The sequence below is a fragment of the Typopeltis vanoorti genome, chromosome 8 (genome assembly GCF_054136105.1).
Source record: "Typopeltis vanoorti isolate ZY-2024b chromosome 8, IOZ_Tvanoo_1.0, whole genome shotgun sequence".
NCBI classification, from domain to species: domain Eukaryota; kingdom Metazoa; phylum Arthropoda; class Arachnida; order Uropygi; family Thelyphonidae; genus Typopeltis; species Typopeltis vanoorti.
Genome location: NC_143556.1, coordinates 72,470,131 through 72,491,402, shown reverse-complemented (window position 1 = coordinate 72,491,402; position 21,272 = coordinate 72,470,131). Strand labels below are relative to the sequence as shown.

The 21,272-nt window shown below is 37.6% G+C and overlaps 1 protein-coding gene across 1 annotated transcript in view; it reads left to right on the top strand.

Annotated features, from left to right (window-relative positions):
• LOC150104094 (ER degradation-enhancing alpha-mannosidase-like protein 3) overlaps window positions 1-21,272 on the top strand; it is a 391,801-nt gene that overhangs the window by 35,197 nt on the left and 335,332 nt on the right. Inside the window, 2 exon segments of the mRNA XM_090396397.1 lie at window positions 5,185-5,230; window positions 19,643-19,743. Of these exon segments, the coding sequence (XP_090252523.1) occupies window positions 5,185-5,230; window positions 19,643-19,743 (147 nt within the window).

Sequence of the window (21,272 nt, the reverse complement as noted above, 5' to 3'; positions counted from 1 at the left end):
CTTATAATTGTTATGGAGATGAACTGAAGGCACTAATAGAGCAATTTGATACAGGGTTTGCCGGCTTCAAAAACAAAGACTCCACATTCGCTATATTTGCTCATCCGATGGATGCTGATGTAAATAATGTGTTAGGAAACTTACAGATGCAACTTATTGAGCTTCAGGTGGATTTATTGCTAAAATCACAATTTAGCAACATTGCTTTGACAGAATTTTATAAATTTTATTTGGTGGAAGAAAAATATATAAATTTACGTGCCTTTTAAAGAAAAATCATTTGTCTTTTCGGCAGCAGATATATGTGTGAACAGTTTTTTTCGAGGATGAAATACAATAAATCAAAAATTCAGACAAGAATAACAGACGAAAACCTCGAAAATTCTATGCGATTATTATTATTGTTCTGGGCAACTCCAAGGAGTCGACAGACTCATTGAGGGAAGCCCTAACATCATGTCAAGAACAACTATTCGACATTGACACAGTATCTATCATACCTTGCCTTGAACTCATTCATGGTCGTAGCACCCACAACAGACTCTGGAAGCTTATTCCACTCATTCACCACTCTCCAAGTAAAAAACCTAGCTCTAACTCCCTTGTCAACCATGCTCTTGCCCAGCTTCCATGCATGGCCCCTAGTCCTCCCACTACCAGTCATATTTTCAAAAATATCTTCTGGATCAATCCTATAGAAACCCTTCAGTAATTTGAATGTCTCAATCATATCACCCCTCTTTCGCCTATCGTCCAATCTCTGCAACCCACAAATCTTAAACCTATTTTCATAAGGTTCATTCCACAGACCTTCTATCATCTTGGTCACTCGTCTCTGGATCCTCTCCACTTCCTCCACATCACGAAGAAACCCTGGTGCCCATAACTGGACACCAGGGTTTCTTCGTGATTCAGGGTTATCCTTAGTAATATTAACGTCAATATTGATAGTCTCGTAGTTGAAGACAAGGCCAATCTTCACATTAAATTGCTATTTGAAAGGGAGAAAATAACAATTTTAAATTGTTATTTCAAACCAAACTTACATACAAATTGCTATTTGTATATAAGTTCAGTTCACTTAAAATCTTGGTATTCCAGGTCTACCTACTCACTGATGAGACCTCAAAAAAGGTTGAAACTGGTCTGGGTAGTGACCTTTTCTCATAATGTAAAACAGTATATATCTCCCTTTCAATTAACTTATGTAGCCGGTAAAACATAGTAATAATAATATTAAATTTTTATCATTATATTATGAAATTTATGTAGAGCTTTATACCAAAGCATTATATTATAAATAAATGAAATATGAAGTAGCAACTTTTTTTAATTCATTTAATATTAATTTAGCATAGGTAGAGATGACCTGCTAATGCTTCTGCCTGGTATCTCCACTTGGGCCTGGCTCCCACTGAAGAGACCTCAATAAAGGTCGAAACTAGTCTGGGTTGTGGCCCTTCCCTTAATGCATAACATTAGACGTATCCGCAAGGAGATGTCTTTTGCATTATGGGAGATACTGAGATAGGAGTGTTGGTAGCTTGCTCCACCTTTGCAAGGAGTGCACTGGTGTTGTACCACCTTACCCCAGTCCTGAAGATACTTTCAGGCGCAAACTTTGTTTGCTCACACTTGGATAAAGGATTAAACTAAATTTATTATAATATTAATTTATTTTATTTAATTATTTGTTCCGGCCCTTTACTCGGAGACAGAATGATAATTTCGCCCCTGAACTAGGAAAGGTTGCCCATGTCTGGTTTATACCATTGTTTCTTTGATGTGGCTTACTTAATTAGAGTACTTTTAATTTTTTTTTAGATGTATTTCTTTGTATATTTATTTAAATACTAGGGGGTCGCCATCCCCTGGCGCCTACAGCGCCCAAACTCCCCAAGTTCCAAACTGGTAGACCAGTTCTCCTTGAATCTGATGACTCGAATTTTGAAGACTCAACACTCAGGGTAACCCATGAGTTTCAAAATATTTCAAATAACTTGACAAAAAATGTGACACAAAAACGTTACAAAAAAACATCATTTTATATTATAGGATAGATATATTAAATTTTAACCTCCCTACTGGCCAATGTGGATGAAATAGTGACACCAAATTGCATTTCTTATCCATGTTATTCAATGGGTTTAGAGCTTCGTATTCAGATTTATCTCGATGTCATGGCCAGTTGGGGGGTTAAATATACAAACTTTGATTTTCTTCTTTCACCTACTGCAAGTAGAAACTTCTTTCAATACAAGTATTATGCATTTTTGTTTTGGTGATTTGCTTGCTTTTTATGATAAAATGACAAGAGTGACTGATAAGGGAAGGACATATACTGCCATTTTTTTTAGATTTTTCAGGGGCATTTGATAGGGTGCCACATGCTAAGTTAATATTTAAGTTATAGCACCTTGGGTTAGATATCAACTTAGTGAATTAGATTGGAAATTGGCTGTCTGATGGATATTGGAGAGCTGTGTATTTGGGAGGGGGTGTCAAGGAAGAGGAAGGTTGTGAGTGGAGTTTTTCAGAGATCAGTGTTAGAACCTTTGTGTCAGCGAAATTGTTAAGTGGTTGCAGTTAGTTATTTTCAGATGATGAAGCTTGGAAGGGTTATTAGTAATAGTGCCAGTGTAGTAGCACTTCAGAAAGTTGAACAGATGTGCGAATGAATGGGATGGTGGTTTAATGCAACTGAAGGTAAGGTCTTGAAATTTGAGATCCACCAGGAGGCTGCATACTCAATTGGTGGATCATTCTTAGAGGAAATGGAGAAGACAAGAGATCTTGGGCTGATAGTCAGTAAAAATTTTAAGTTTAGGGGATATATTGTTTTATAGGTAGCAATCCTGTGTTACCTTCACTACCTATGCAATATATCCCCTAAACTTAAAATTTTTACTGACCATCAGCCCAAGATCTCTTGCCTTCTCTATTTCCTCTAGGATTAGTATTGCAGCAATACTAGTAGGAATAATGGAGTGGTGGCTCCATTATATAGGGCCATGATTGAGCTGCATCTGGATTATTATACCCAGCTCTAGTTAATGGGATTTTGGGGAGGGGTAAATTGGAGGGTACAAAGGCAGATAACAAAGCTGATAGTGGGACTTTGCAGTGTTGATTATGATGTACTGGGGATATGTAGAGTTTGGTGGATAGAGGACAAAAGAGTGACATGATTGATATTTGGAGTGTTGAGAGGTAATTTGCAGGATTGGCATTGGGGAGATTTTTCATATAGTGGAAGAGGGGAGTTGCAAAATGGTTAGAGGTTGCTCCTTTTTTGTGTGCGAGATGTTTGGGTGATCGTGGAATTCATTGTCTAATAAGGTGGTGAATGTACAGACAGTGAAATGAGTTTAAGGAACAGTATGATAGACTTTGTGTTGTCTAAGATGGTTCTCCTATGATGTGTTTTGTGACTCCTTAGAGGTCCAGAATAATGATAATATAATAAATCATAAAATGTGACTTTCCCATTTAAACTCTGTTAGATATCTACTCATTCCAACGTGTTACAGATAAGAAAATCAAATAAATCGAAACTCTAGTGTGTTGTATGTAGTCTTGCCATAAATACTGTTACAACTTCTTCCCAACCCCGCATTCTGCTCACAGAATTGCACGAGCAGTTTTTTTAGTGGCACTGTTCATAGCCAACATTTGTGTTTCTCAGGAGAGAGAGAGAGAGCTAGCTGCATGGATTAACGTGCATTGGGGAGATCATGAGAACTTTGTAGCTGTAATAGTACTTCACAAGGTTGAAATGCAGTCACCTTGTTATTTTCAGCATGTCAAAAATGCTCGGTTCAGTAGGATGTTTGCATTTGACTATTAACTGCTATAACAATACAGGAGATGTATCTAATTGCCAAAAAACAAGTTGACCATGCTTTGTTAGGATGCAACAGCTTGTGAAGGCATGCCGCTGCATCATCCTGTGAGAATGCAGAAAGTGATGCCGTGAGAGATGAATGTTTCACAGAGAACGATGTCACATGTACTAACTGATGACCTCTGGGTGAGAGCCTTATCATTGTTCTACTGGGCACTTCCTAACACCACAACTTATGTGACAGATTGATAAAATCAAAGGCACTTCTCTGGCAGTATGCAGACACACAGAGATATCCTCTTCACAGATGAGAAGATTTTCACCATTGAAGAATCATTTAACTACCAAAATTAACAAGTATATGTCCCAGATGGTTGCACAGCATACACCACAGCACCCAGGATTCAGAGGTCATCACCCCACATCAGTGATAGTTTCATGGAAGGGGGGGGGTGATGTATTAGGGGATATCCAAGTTGCATTTCTGAAGAAAGGGATCAAAACTTAGACAAAGTGTATCAAGATGCCTGGAACATGTAGTATGGCCCCTGGACGTCCACTGCAAACGTGACACCTTGTGTCACGTTTGCAGTGGACCTTCCAATGGACTCATCCTTTGCTGTTCTGGTTGGCCAAGTGGTTAGCGTATCTGCTCTCCAGCCAAAAGGCTGCAGGTTCAAATTCCACTGCGGGCATAAATGTTTGTGATTGTCTGTGGAAATACTAGTGTGGTGGGCAATAGATGGAGTTGGTGGATTTGAGTGGTGGAGACAGAGTTGTAGAGTAGATGCCCTCCCTTGATGAGTCTCCTAATAATAATAATACCTAATAATAAAAATAATAATAATCCCCTGTACTCAAGGTGAGGACCACACAATAGTGGTTGGGGACAAATGTGCATGACCACATATCTGCATCTGATTGGCTGGCTGTCTGGAAGTCCCGATCTGAATATTTTGGACTTCAAATTGTGGTCTCACAGAGAGAGAGAGAATCCTGCAAGAAACAATACCAGCATTGTTAGACTGAATATGGATTTGAAGCAAACAGCAGAGTTTCTGTTTGATGTGTGTGCTGCCATCAATATGTGGCCTTACAGACTCTGGCATGCATGAAGGCAAAAGGAGGAACATTTCGAACATTGAGTGATTCTATATTCTATTCAAGTTGTGGCTGGATTAGGTATAACTAAGAAATTTTTACCAATGATATTTTGTAAATGACTCAAGTTGTCCTCCAAATTTTTTATATTTTTTTTATTTATATCCAATAAATGCATAATAATAGTAAATTGAATGCAAATATTTTATCGTTATATTAGAAAATTTATTTTTTTATAGGGAACAAACACGTGAGATGTTCTATCATGCATACCGATCGTATATGGTGAGTAGTTTACTACATATATTTTAAATATTGTAGTTTTTAGCTGTTCTTTACACACCACAAAGAATGCATGCATTTGTCTGTTCATCTCAGATTGTAATCAGAGCTAATATATGTTCAGATGGTAGCATATTCCAACTTTAACACAAAACTGCATGGGTTCACTCCCAACTAAAGTTTTAATTATTTGAATATTGCCATTACTATTTTTTATAGAATATATTTGTATCTCTCTGAATGCCTGGGCTTTTTACTTTTAGAAACTCATGTTTTTATTTGTGTGTGTGTGTGTGCGTGCCATGTTGGAGGTTTCTTAGTACAATGAAGAGCACATGCAATTAGCAGATATAAAATACTCTCGTCATTAGCTTTGCAAACCCTTACCATCAACTCCTAGACGTCTAGACATTAAAACAGCATTCATTCTTTATACTGTTTCTAATTACATCTTCCCCTATTCATTCTTTATACTGTTTCTAATTACATTTTCCCCTATCTTCTTGTTTTTTTTAGCATGTGAACTACAGATGAAGGATTTGAAACTTGTTTCTGTAATCTGTAATTACAAATTTCGCATTTTCACATTTCAGGAGTGATTTTACTGCACTACCAATTTCATTGCTCGTGATAAAAACAGAACACACTGAATAACAGTCAAAACATACGGTATTGTTACTTTGAATGCTGTTTCAAGGTATTGTTACACCTGATATCTTAAGAATGTAGAATTCTCAGCTATCATGGTGTAACATGAAGAATAAATAAATTAAAAACCCTGCAAAAAAAAAAAAATAATAATAGATGAATTATTTAAAAGAAAAAGAAATATTCTTGCATCCAATAAAATATATAAAAAATAAAGGTGTTTGTTAAACTAACTAACAAAAGAAAGAATATATTAATATTGTGATATGATTTAAAAGAGAAATTTTAACTAAATAAGACAGAAAAGGATTAGTCATAAGAGATGGTATGTGAGAGGCTAGAGATTAAAATATTAAGTGAATTCATAGAAAAAGTTTGGAAAGGGGATTAAGTTAGAGGCTAGCGGAAGAAAACCAACAGACTATCGCAGACAGGGCCGATTCCCGGATTGAGACATCGTTTGGCTCGCCGACCAAAGGACGTTTGGCAGAAAAACGCCACCCTAATTGGTCAGTGAAGTAAAATCAAGAAGGGGGCAGAGAAAAGAAGTTAAAAAAGCTGCCGTTAGGAGAGCAAGTATAAAAGGGTTGGAAACCCCCCCCCCCCACACACACACAAGGGCTTTTTTGGTTTTTATTTTGGTTCTGTTCCCGAGGAGTTCTCTACAAGCTCCGTGGCGTAGGTTTCATGTGGTTTTCCTGAGTAGAGATTGGGGTTATATCTCCGTCGTCACAACATGGAAACAAAAGTGAGCGGGATTTCGATTCCGGATTTCCTAGAAGCGAAGAATGCCATAGAGTCAAAGAAAAGGAAACATATTCTTCGTGGTTGTCACTGAAGTTGAAACCACGAGAAAGGGAAAGCTGTAAAGATATCGATATCCACGTCGCGAGTTGTACAGCCGTTATATAGATGATTCAAAATGTGTCCCAAGTTATGAGAGGTTAAGACTGCGTAAGCAAAGTTCAATTCCAAAAGGAACGTAGGAGAAACAGATTATCGGAGAGGTTATACCAAGCTAGTTCAATGAGAAAAAGGTAAAGGCCCATATGAAAAACTCGAGAAAGAAAGGCACTGTAAAATATATCTAATGTTAACTAAAATTTGTCTGCAATAGGTATCATTATTCTAATACGGAACTGTTGAAGTGACCAAGGAAAATTTATACTAGGACTTTAGTATCTGACAGAATATATTAAAAGTAAGCTGGCTAGTGTTAATGTTATGTGAATAATTAAGTGTCCTGAAAATTTTGCATGTCTATTGTAATGTATAGGAAAGTTAAAAATGTCATAGGTATATGTTAGTGCAGTAAATGGTTTAGTTAATCTACTTAAATTTGAATAGTTAAATAGTGTGAATTAATCTTATTTGTCCATATCAAATGAATTTATGTGTTGAATTGTTATGGCAGCATGATCGTAATACCCATTTTAGGATCATAGCCTAATTACTTGTGATAAGCTAATGTTAGTTTGTAAGTATTTAAGTTTGAATGTCATCATATTGTAAAGGACAAATAAGATTAATTCACACTATTTAACTATTCAAACTTAAGCAGACGAAAATTTGCCACCATAAAATTCATAAATAATATCAGAAGCTACCAAAGTGATCATATCTCCCTAAAAACTTATGAACATTGGAACCAAATTTGCAGACTTCACAGATCATCGACTTTACAATATGATGACACTATCAGGAAAGAAATACGTCTTGATCAGCTAAATGTCCACATAAACAAAGAACCTCTATTTTCCAGTCCTTTACCTTCAAATACCTCCATAAATCTAAACCTTACCAAACTCTGTACAAAAAAAGAACCAAAAGAAATGCTTAAAGAAAAAGGCCTAAATACCATCAACCTTCTTTCATCCTCCAAACAGGTTATTTGTTATACCGATGGATCATCAGACACCAATATGATTAATGGAGGCGCTGGTGTTCTCCTTCTACTCCCGAAAGGTGAAAAACTTGCAATAAAAGTTGGATCTGGGAGAATCGCTTCCAATTTTACCAGCGAACTCTATGCAATAATTAAAGCACTAGAAGCCTACTTAAATCTATCATCATCTCAACAATCTGAAGGAATTATAATTTACAGTGACTCAAGATCAGCTATGGAGGCAATCAAAAATGGCAATACCAAGCTCACACAAGACATCCATAAACTCTTAAATCATCTAAAGTGTTTAGGTAAAAGTTGCATTTTACAATGGATTCCTGCTCATGTAGGCATTGATCACAACGAAGCAGCTGATAAATTAGCAAAAGAGGCCAGAGAACTCAACCAAGAAACTCATATGATAACTCTTGCTGATGCCAATGCACTAGCAAAAGCTAAACTAATTCCATTGAAATCAGTGATACAACATCAAATTCCCGAGATCAATGCTGACAGAAGGACCTCCACCACGATAGCAAGACTACGAACAGGACATTATAGAGGAATGAAGATCAATACAGATGATATGAGAACATATAGAAACTGCAACAACTGCCCCAATACTGAACTGACACCCACTCACATCTTTACCTGTCCAGCAATTACAGCAGCCTTGCAAGAAATAGATCCTAATCCTGAACAACAGCTCTATACAAACAAAATCACAGACATAGCCAAAGCAGTACAAAGAGCACACGGAAACATCTAAGACTCTTCAAAGGACAAGACAACAACAGGATCATAGCCTAATTACTTGTGATAAGCTAATGTTAGTTTGTAAGTATTTAGTTCAGCATAAAATTGAGTAATCACAAAAATTGAATTGTACCATGTTAAGGAATTTAATAAACTTTTGTCCAATGATAAAACAGTTGTCTGAAATTGCTGTCTAATGCACCACTTGAAAAATACGAACCTAATCACGCGGGAAATTAATGTTAAGAAACGAGATAAAGTGTCACGACTGCAACATAGTTACACTTTCTGACATATTTGAGTTCTTTCTCCTTGTTTTTGTATATAATATCTCAAACTAAATATCCCAAAAGGTGCAGTATAAATACAAATATTAGGGGTACTAAGGGGAGAAATAACTTAAGTATTAGTAAAAATTTTGGTGATATCTCGTGCGTAGATAATAGTTGAACATAGCTAAGCAGAATTTCTCTAATTGGAATAAAAATCGTAAATTGGGACACAACAGTATTATTGCAGTTTAATGTTTGGGGTGGGTGGAGAAAGTTGCTATATTGTTTCCTTGCATACAGATATTTCCTTGGACTGTTAAAAACATTTAAAAATTCTAGGTGATCCTTGTAAGCATCAGAAAAAAACTTGAACATGTTATGTTTGTTAATGTTTATAAAATATCTAAAATAGTAATTTAAGAGTATAAGTTTTTTCTAATAATTGATACTATTAAATATTATTAGGTTAATTTTTTTAGCTTATTTCATATATTTCAGAAACCATTTATTTTTGTCTGAATTTTTTCAAAAAAAATTTAGGTGCTTTTTTTTTAGAATTAATGATTCTGAAAATAATAGCAATCTTTTCCATGATTGACTTTGATTACTCTTTCTCTCCTTTTTTTGCCCTGTTGAACAGTAAATATTTGTATAGTATAGTAATTTAATTTTAGAACAGTATAGTAATTTAATATAGCAATTTAGCATTATATAGATCTGTTTAAGGGCTTCTGTAGCTCAGTCAGTATAAACAAAGCCCTTTGGTTGGAAAGACCTGGGTTTGATTCCCATCAGTGATGTGAGTAACCTTTATCTGGTCTCTTGATGAAAGATGAGTTAGCCGGTCTCATACGGAGGTGCAAGACGTCTCATACTAAGGTTTTTCACTTGGAAACTCGGGGTTTTCATCCCCTAGAATAGGCAAACCGGCCTTGTGAACAGGCATGGATCACTGTCATTAATACGTCCCAAGCCCAGGTAAAATTGTGGGGTTGGGAAAAGCAATGGTGAACTACCCTGTAAAGAATCTCACCAAGAACACTTTGTGGGCAATGCCTACAAAGTCATCTGAGGTCAGAAACAACTGGAAGGGAAAAACCACCACCAGATCTGTTTAATGATAAGAATCCAAGAACAAATTACATAAATTAAATCAAATCAAATAACTGGAAGGAAATCATTACATAGCCTGTAAAGAGTATAGAGACCCCACCATGTATGACCCAACATGCAGCTCTCATAGTTTGTATATGTGTAGATTGAATTTGACAGACAAAAGGACTTATACAAGAAGGATGGTTTGCATCTGAATAGATTTGGTTTTCAGAGTCTGGAAAAAGTGTTATTGAATGAAGTGAAAGAGGTTTTGCAAAATCAGGGAAACTAGCTTTTAGGGAAGAAGATATTGGGTGGATATGTAGACATCAGTGAGGCATTTGAGTGTAAGAATGTGTATAAAATGCTTAAGTTAGTACCACTGGTAACAAACCAGAATGGGATAGTTAGTATAAAGTGTCAGGATAGTAGTGGGCTTAAGGGGCTTTTGCACTTTATGTACACTAATGCCAGGGTGGGGGGATTAGGTTTGTGGATTTTAGGTGAATCATATGGAGTGGGGGGGGTCATGGGAGCTGAAGGGTTTAATATGATGTTTAGGACTTCCCTCAATGAGTCTAGGAACTCCATGGAGTAGTCCATAATAAAAATAATATCACCCTTATTTCACTTATGGAAATCATCATTAATGCTGTTAGCATTTACCAGTATGAATGTATATACATTCATAGTAAGTTTTTTTTTTTACTTTTTAATATACTTTGTATGTAATTTGTCAGTTTAATGTGGCAAAGTGTAAGGTTATGCATTTTGGGATGAAAAGATTAAAATGGGATTAGTTTTTACAACTAATACCATAGTTGTATTCACATTAAGGTTCTGTAATATGCTATGCACCTCCATTTCTTTACTTCAGTTCCCATATAAGCCTTTGCTTCTCTTGTTACTGCAATATCTCCACCTGGCTTATGCATATACACTGGAAAGCATATACATAAGCTTATATACATCCCCATTTAACTTGCATAAAGTTAGAGGATAATTATGATTGAAATTGATTTTTAGCTATATTAAAAAAAATAAACAAAACTTGTATTGTTGAGCTAGTGGCTGACCAAATTGGTGTTATTTTGGCATACCACATGGATTGTAATGCAGCTTCTCTCTCCGCCCCCTTCTGTGTGTGTGTGTGTGTGAGAGAGAGAGAGATACACTCCAGATAACCCATCAGGTAATTTGGTTTATGTTAAAGTTATTGCTCTAACATGGTAGTAGCCTCCATCATTTTACTATTATTGAGACTACTACCAAGAGTAATTACTTTTAACTTGCATGCATGTACGTGCACACGCGCGCACACGCACACACTTATGTGGAACAATCCCACATGAGTTTTCAAAACCTGTAATACATCTGTTTTTTGGAAATGGTTAGAGAGAAAGAAATGAAGCTGTTTATATTTTTTTAAAAAATGACAAAGTAAAAATAGAACATCTCTGAGAAAGTGATTGGCAAATTGAGAGTGAGTGAGAGATCTTCTATTAACTGGAATGCCCCTTTTGGATAATATCAAGTATTTGTAGGGAGGGAGGGAGGCTTTTGGTGCATCCCAAATGCAAGAACAGCTAAGCTTAGGAAGATTTAGGATTTATATAGCATAAGTAGTTTTTTTAGTAAAAAGTATAGTATCTTGACTGAAAAAGGACATTTTTTGAAGGCTGATGAGAATTAATTTATGGACAAATTTTTTTTTACATTTTTCATGTTATTTGTGAAAGATTAAATTGTTTGTTATTTGAGGAAATTATAGAGTTACTGTTGCCTACTTCATTCCATTTCTCTATTTTATATCTTTAGTCTGATAAAATATTAAAAATTTTTTTATGAAATTAATGATTTTGAAGTTAAACTATTTCAGTTTTGTCATGAAAGTATCAACTGTATAGCTGCTAGCCCTTTGCTATTAGGCTAGCGTTACTAATTTTTTATGGTATGTGCTAATACCATAGAGAGTACCATTAGATAACTGAAAAAAAACCTGAAAGTGAAACTGGAGTCAGTGATATGTCAAGTGGGATGCTTTAATTATCCTTTTTCTGTTGATAGGAAAATATACACTGGAAGGTATATACATAAGCAGATCATGTCATTATCCATCCCAACAGTACACCACCCTCTCACACACACACACACACACACACACACACACACACACACACACACACACACACACACACACACACACACACACACACACACAGCCAGGGCTATTTGTTCCAATGATGCAGCTCTTGCTACTGAACTACTTTTGCAACACTTTTAGCCATTGACTATGATCCTTATAGATAAAATGGTGTATGTCCTCCTCTCCACACACCTGTGATCAACACACAAAATCAGACTATTATCCCTTGTATTCAGCATAGTACACAAGAAAGTTCTCTATAATCTCCATACCACACATCCAACTAATAACCTTCATCTGTTCTCCTAATGATCACATTCATCCTCTTGCACATCCTTGATTGTTTAAAGTTTCTTATGCCTGCAACTTAGCCTACTTTGGACAGACTGATAGATCTGTTAACATCCACCTTGAAGAATATAAACTACAGGATGATCAAAATTAAAGTATCCCTGTTTAAGGCTTTGTGGAGCACCACTCGGTGATCCAAATGACACAAAACGTTGCCAAACAAGTAGTTAGCATATCTGCTTTCCAGTCAAAAGGCTGTATGTTCGAATCCTGCTATGGGCATGGATGTTTGTGATTGCCTGTGGAAATACTAGTGGTGATGGTGGGCGGTAGATGGCATTGGTGTAGTTGCGGTTAGTTGTAGAGTAGAAGTTCCCTACCTCAATGAGTCTTTATACTCCCTGAAGGTGTTACGTAATAATAATACATTGTGCATTATGCAGAAGTGACATCTAAGAGGTCACCACCAAGGGGCACTGTATGATGTATCAAATGTAGATGTGGTAATTTTTCTGTGTGTTTAAGAAGGAGAAAAGTGACAAGCATAACATATTTTTATTAATTTTCATTATGCATTCATGAGCTGTATTGTTCAATGTGCTGCCCTTCCGATATGCCACAAACTATATCCTTTGCACAGTGTGTTCACTGGCAGAATGCAGCTGGTCAGGACTGATGTTGCACACATACTGCATTATGTTGTCTTTCAGCACTGACAAGTTATCAGGACGATCTCGATAAACCCTACTTTTGAGAAATCTCCAGAGCCAAATCGCAGGAGGTCAGATCAGGTGAACGAGGTGGATGTGCAGTGGGAAATGCACAACTTATCACTTTCGAAGAACCTTCTGTGGATCAACCAATGGGTGCAGCGGTCCCATCCTACATGAAAATGACTGAATCCATGCACATGCATGCTATAGCTGTGGCATAGCAAAATTGTTTATCATATACCTCTTGACAGTAACTGAGCAGATCACAGGACCCGTCTAGCGAATGTCCTCAATAATAATGGATCAATGATAAATGAAGCTGTAAATAAACCCACACCAGATAGTAACTTTGGGTGAATGAAAAGGAATTTGTTGGATTGCATGCAGGTTTTGCATAGCCCATACTTGGCAATTGTTGGTATTCACAGTTCCAATCAGATGAAATCGAAATTCATTTCCCCACAAAATCATCCACAGCCATGCATCATTGAACTCTACTCAAACAAGGAATGTTAAAGCAAATGTCAGTCAATTTTCAAAGTCCTGCGGGCACAACACCTGTGTCAGGGTTACCTTGAATCAGTAGAAATGCAGAATCTTCCATAGAATTTTCCAGAAAGTTGTGTACGGCACATCCATGTGTCTTGATACAGCACACACACACTGTAGAAACCATTGCCATTGTTCATGGCCAGCTTCACAACAGCAGTAGGAATTTCATTCCTTGTTGTGAACTGGTTGGTTTATGTCCTCTTCCAGGTCTAACTCTTCATGATCCCATTTCTTCAAAATGACTAATAATTCGTCATAGAGCACGTGGAGGTATTGGACTTTGTAGACGTTTGCTCAGGTGATGAAATTTGCAGAGTGCAGCAACAGCATTGCAGTTGTTTAGGTAGTACAGCTTCATGAGCAAAGCATGTCGGGGCAAGGTTAGTGCCATCACTGCAGACAGTATTATTATTAATCTGAGTGAAGGGAAAAAATCCCATGTCCATCTTTTTAAACCTGGCACCTGCCAAGTTGTGTAACATGCAAATTCCATGCGTTTGGTGTTTGCAGTGCCCCTGGTGGTGAATTTTGCAACTAACCCCCCAGATATATATCACTTCTTCATGATGCACAGTATATTCCTGTAATGTCTCATAGTATTTGGATTACTGGATGGCATTCCACAAGACCTCAAATAGGAATACTTCAATTTTGATCATTGTGTACATCTGCAGTCATCTGTAAAGTGGATCAGAACTAGTAGACCATACTGCTGCATAAAAGTTATTATAGGTCTGAGAGAATCAGCATCAGCTGTGAAGCACTTCCTCAACCTCAGCAAATAAGCTGCAGTAATTTGCCAAAGATCTGGGATATCATTCTAAGATCACATTTGGGCCAACTTTTCTGATTTAGCTTTGTTTTTATCCATCACCTAATACACCTTATTAAGGCATTAGTTCCTTTTCATTTAAATTCCATTTGTTTCTACAGCTATCTATTTAAGTGCTGTGTGTGTTGACCACATTTGTAATTTACCACACTGATGCTGGGTAAAAATCCTGTGAAATATTAGTAAGGTTTGAAAAATTATTTTCCTCTGTTGTTTATACTATAAAGTGCTGTTATTATTGAGCTGAAAAACACAGTATTTTTAGCCCTGAATCTGAACTGAATTAGAAATTGAACATTTAAAGACAGACTAGAGAAACATTTAAAATTGACATTAGAAAGGATCTGTAAATGGTACATCCAAGGTGGTTTGGTAACATAAATAGAATATGTGATGAATAATTAAAAGAACAGATTATGCAGAAATTGTTAAGCAGAAATGATGAGTTGAAAGCCTAAAGGAAAACTTATTTCTTGATTGATCAACTAGTAGTAAAATGTTGAAGGCAAGAACAAACCATAGATCTTTCTTTCTTTCAAGGTTACACAATGGGCTGCATTCATTGTGTTGAATTTATTGAGACAAAAACACATTTTAGAGCAATTCCTTATAATTAAGGAAATATTGAGATCATCATCATCAGGAAAACATATATATGAACAAAACACAATCTACATGACATTACACAAAAATAAACTACAATTAACTGCTTTCTTAATTGTTTATTAGCCTTACCTCTGGTGAAAAAAATAAAAATAAAATAAATAAATTAGTAAATACTTTTTATATATATATATAATGCATATAATAACTTGCTAAGTCATTTCGTCTTATGCAGCCATCGAAGGAGGCAAGCTAGCCTCAGTAGGTGCCGGTCCCAAGCCCGGATAAATGCGAGGGTTGATGTCAGGAAGGGCATCCGGTCGGAAAACTTCAATGCCAGCTCAAACTATGATATGAGTCAAAGAGAAAATGATATAAGGGCTAGGGCGTACCCCTTAAGAGAAACGCAGCCACATCGCCCTACAGCTGCGAGAAGTGGACGAAGGCTACCACATCAAGGGTGGGTGCGGTTAAAGAAGCGAGCCCAGCAGGTGGAGAGGATGTTGCGAGTGGGAACACTGAATGTTGGAAGCATGACTGGAAGGGGAAGAGAGGTGGCAGACATGATGAGGAAGAGGAAGTTGGACATTTTATGTGTACAAGAGACAAGGCGGAAGGGGGGAAAGGCAAAGGAACTGGGAGATGGATATAAATTGTTCTACTCTGGAGCTAATAACGAGGGAAGAAATGTTGTAGGAATTGTGGTGTGTGGCAGAATGAAGGGTGAAGTACTGAAGTGGTTAGAAGGAACGACAGGATCATGTGAATGAAATTGGATCTTGGAGAAGAGTGGGTGGTCGTATTATGTGTATATGCCCCACAAGTTGGTTGTACAGCAGAGGAGAAAGATGAGTTCTGGAAAGTGTTAGATGAAGAAATGAGGGAATTGGAAGAAAATGAGATGGTGATTGTCGGAGGAGACTTGAACGGACACATAGGAAGACAGAATAGAGACTGTGAAAGGGTGCATGGTGGCCACGGAATGGGAATGATGAACCAGGAAGGAGATAGGGTTGTGGACTTTGCAGTAGCGTTTGATCTGGCAATTGTGAACTCGGTTTTCTACAAGAGGGAAGCACATTTGATAACATTTAGGAGTGGTAACAACAGTTCACAAATTGACTACATTTTGACTAGAAGAAAACATCTTAAGGTTGTAACAAATTGTAAAGTAATTTCAACAGATCAAGTAGCACAGCAACACCGACTGCTGTGCGCAGACTTTAAAATAAGATCGAAGATAAGAACCTCTGGATGCCATGGGATGAAAACAATTAAGTGGTTTCACTTAAAAGAGGAGATGTGAGGAATCGTTTTACAGAGAGGGTGTTAGAGAGGATTTCGGATGAACTGGAAAGTGTACAAGATTGGTGGAAACATAATTCAAAAGTAATCCTGAGCTGTGCAGTCGAGTTGCTTGGTGAGACATCTGGAATGATTAGAGAGCAAAAGGAGGGTTGGTGGTAGAATAATAATGTACAAGTGGCAGTGACAGCTAAGAGGAAAGCAAAGCAGAAGTGGGATGAGTCAAGAGTGGAAGAGGACAGAGAGGTGTACAGAGAGAGAAAGCAAGAAGCCAAGAGAGTTGTGGCACAGGCGAAGGCCATGGCATATCAAGATCTGTATGATCAATTAGAAACAAAGGAAGGACAGAGAAAAATTTACCGACTAGCGAAATGTAAAAATAAAGCAGCAAAGGACATCTTACGTGTGAGGCAGATCAAAGACGCTGAAGGAAGAGTATTATGGAGAGATGTAGACATAAGAAACAGATGGAAGATATACTTTGAGGGACTTTTGAATGAGGAAAATGCAAGGACTCACAGAGGATATTGACAGCCTTCTGAGGGGATGGTGCAGAACATCACTAGAGTAGAAGTGACGGAGGCCATGAAGAGGATGAGGAATGGAAAATCGGTGGGCCCCAACAGAATTCCAGTGGAGGCATGGAAGGCACTGGGGGAAGAGGGAATTGACCTGCTGTGGGACCTGTTCATGAAAGTTTGCCAACAGGAAAATATACCCGAGGAATGGAGAGAGAGTACTCTTGTTCCCATCTACAAGGGTAAAGGGGATGCACAAGACTGTAAAAGTTACAGAGGAATAAAGTTGATGTCCCACACAATGAAAATCCTAGAAAGGGTTCTTGATGGCAGATTGAGGAAGGAGGTGGAGATTGCAAAGGAACAATTTGACTTCATACCTGGTAGATCAACAACAGATGCTATCTTTGGGTTACAGCAGATGATGGAAAAGTATTGAGAGAAACAAAGGGAGCTACATCTGTTATTGATCTGGAAAAAGCATACGATAGAGTGTGAAGGCAAGAAGTCTGGAGGTGTTTGAGGGAGAAGAAGGTACCGGAGAAATATGTCAGGTTGTTGCGGGAAATGTACAGAAATGTGAAGACAAGTGTTTGGACCTGTCTGGGACAGACAGAAAGTTTTCAAGTAACAGTTGGCTTGCATCAAGGGTCAGCATTAAGTCTGTTTAATATTGTGATGGAGGTGGTAACAGAGGAGGTGAGAGAAGATGCGCCTTGGACAATGTTGTATGCAGATGACATCTTGCTGTGTGCAGATTCAAGAGAAGAAGTGGGAACTAAACTGGAAAGATGGAGAAAAGTACTGGAAGAGAGAGAGGTATGAGACTGAGCAGAAGTAAGACAGAGTATATGTGTTGCACAGTGGGTTGCGGACAGGAGACAGATCTCGAGCCGGAAGGAAATATCATAAGGAAGGTGAGAGACTTTAGATACTTAGGTTCAACAGTGGAAGAAGATGGAGTAGCTGAGAAGGAAGTGGGATGCAGGATACAAGCAGATTGGAGGAACTGGAGGGAGATGACCGGAGTGTTATGTGATAAGAGGGTGCCGATCAATCTGAAAGGCAAAATCTATAGGACAGTCGTGAGGCCAGCTATGACATATGCTATAGAAACTGTGGCCCTGAGGAAAAATAACATCAGCAGGATGGAAGTAGCAGAGATGAGAATGCTTAGGTGAATGTGCGGTGTGAACAGAAAGGATCGTCTGAGAAATGACTGTCAGGGGAACAGTGAACGTTACGAACTTAGGAGCGAAAATACAGGAGGCAAGGTTGAGATGGTTTGGTCATGTGATGAGGAGGGAGGACGAATATGTTGCAAGAAGGATCATGCAGATGGATGTGCAAGGAAGGCGGAAGCGTGGGCAGCCAAAGATGAGATGGAGGGAGCTGGTAGAAGAGGACTTGAGGATGAAGAACTTGGACGTGGTGACAGCCCAAGACAGGAAGGTGTGGAGGAGACTCATTATAAACAGTGACCCCACTTAAGTGGGAGAAGCTGCAGAAGAAGAAGAAAAAGAAGATATAATAACATACAGATGATTAACACGTTCGCTGCCATGCAACTTCGGCATAGTCTGTTTCCATACGCTGAGCAATTTCACTTCTTCAAGGTCAGTACGGTAATCTCGTTGCCGGCGGTAAGCGTCATACGAGTATACTCGTAGTTGGCTTGTGCAGAGCATATACCGTCTATGAGAATGCACAGTTTTAATGCTAGCTCCACAAGCCAAGCATTTTCACTTCTTCAAGGTCAGTACAGTAATCTCGTTGCCGGCGGTAAGCATCATATGAGTATTCTCGTAGCTGGCTTGTGTGGCTGGTTACCAACTACGAGTATACTCGTAGTTGGCAGCGAACGTGTTAAAAAAAAAAAATAAATACAGTGTAACTACATCAAAAGCATCTCTACGATCATGTTGTCTTAAGGTTTTCTTGTGTTGGATTCTGCCATCATGTTCTGGATGCTATATGGGTTAGAGATGGGTCTTCCGGATATTTTGGAATTACTAATTCATCATTCTTGTTGAGATCAGGATGATGAATCAGCACCTCACAAGCTTTCTAGAATTTTCTTTCAAACCAGGTTTTGGTGAGTGTAGGGACTTTGTCCCTTTCCAGGTAATTCTGTGAAATGTTTGGAGTGCATGGTCTGACAGGCCTTTTTTTATCATGGTGAAAGAATTTAATGTGACATTTGTGTTTGTCCTTTTTTGTTGGAATTGTACGTCCTGTTTCCTCCTATGTAGAGTGAGTTGCAGGCATTGGATTTTGTAAACCTCTGGGTGGACAAAGTGAGGTAGGGGATTTTTGGATGAGCTGAGTATACTTTTTTAATTTTGCAGGAGGTTTGAAAGTTGTCTTAATATTGTATTTCTGTATTGTTCTTTTTTTTTTTTTTTGCAATAATATGTCTCTAATGTATGGCATGGCTATGTCATTTTTGTAATCTTTTTTAACTTTCATGGCATTGTTGTTGAGGATATTGTGAACTGTTTTTCTGATTCTATGCATCCATTATATCACTGATCACAGATATTTAATTCTAAATCCATTCACCTGCATGCTATCTTTTGTGTGTTTTACCTATAAGTCATCTGTGCATCCATAAACTGGAAACATTATCTTATGCAATTTGCATATTAGTGCATGTTGATTTGCTCCCAAGATCCGTTTTCAATTCACTCATATTATACTTCAGCAACTGAGTTACAGGTTTCTTTCTTGCTTTTCTTTTTTACCTCTTCCAGCCATTCATTTATGTAAACTCAGTGATAATGTTTTTTATACTTGCAGGATCATGCTTATCCAGCAGATGAACTAATGCCACTTAGTTGTAAAGGCAGGTACAGAGATGCAGAACCTAGTCGTGGTGATGTAGATGATGCATTAGGAAAGTAAGTTTCCTTATTTTTTCTTATCATTTAGATAGAAATTATTAGATAAATGTAGGATTCCAGAACATTAGAATTAAAGGAATGTTAGAATTTTTTGACATTCCTTTAATTCTAATGTTCTGATTTTTGATTTGCATATTTGTCCTGTTTGCAGATTTACATGAATAGTCCTGCTGTTTGCTACCACATCATTATTGTTATGCTTTCAATGGGATTATGGGAAGACTGCAGGATATAGTCTAGTATTTAAATAGTATAGGTTATGTGCTAGTTTAAACTCATAAATACTGCATACAGGAGCAATAAAATATGTTTATTGGATCCTATATTTTTGCTTCTGTCCGAGAGACATTGTTAGGAATACAAGTTCAAAATTATAAAAGCACACACAAAAAACACTTATAACAATAAATGGAGGGGGTGGGAGGCTAAAGTCCAGTGATGCTCTCTGTGGGATTGTTGTTGGCTAGCCTTGATGGGAGGCCTAAGAATTAGTTTCCCAAATCTTTGGAAGTTTAACACTATTTATGAAGATTAGGCTGGTTTAACAAATCTGCCGCTGATTCTAAGAAAAGTCAAGTTTATATTTTTTACACTATTTATGAAGATTAGGCTGGTTTAACAAATCTGCCGCTGATTCTAAGAAAAGTCAAGTTTATATTTTTTGCAGGTGAAGCACGGTAGTGTTTTCTTTGAAACTGCATTTGTAAAAACTCCACACATCCATGGAATATGACTTGACTGTGAGAGGCTATATATTGTGCATCGACAACCCTTTAGTAGCCCCCCAATGTTATTATTTTTGTGTATAGAATGCAGCATCTGCATTTACCTTCTGCCATTGTTAATAATATCTGGCTTGATATAACTAGCATTCTTATGCAAGTGTTGCCCCTTAAATGAAATCTCTGACAGCTATTTGCATATTCTATGTAAATTATGCAATGATAATTTATTTTATTTATTTATGCTTATGGCTACTTGAAACTGGTAAGTGAAAAGTACAATCACAATTTCCAGCAACAAATGATGATAATCTTAACATATACAAGTTCATTACATAAAAGGCACAACCAGCTTTCTAAGTCTTTCCTTTTTTATTTTAAATAAAGCAAAAGTAACTTGTCATAATCAAGCCAGGGACAATTATCATCCTACTGTAACAAGTATGACAAGGCTGCATGTTCGCACAACACTTCACAACATAAATGTAGCTGTATCCTAGGTTTACTTAGAGAGCAGTTATGTCTTGTGTGAGAAAACTTGATCCATTAGACGGGGCCCATTTCACATTACATCATCATCTTCTAACATGAGGATGAGTTCTGTTGATACCGTGACGAGGACTATGAGCGTAACTACGAAAATAACATCTTCTTGGTGAGACGGGACCGTGATCTCTGTTTCCTCCATAACCACTGCCACACCAACTACAGGTCAAGGTCCAGGCTCGAAAGCCAATTCAAGCCTCATCCGTCACTTTGTGGATGTCCTGTAGATCACCGTGAAATTGGCGCCTTGGGCAGTCA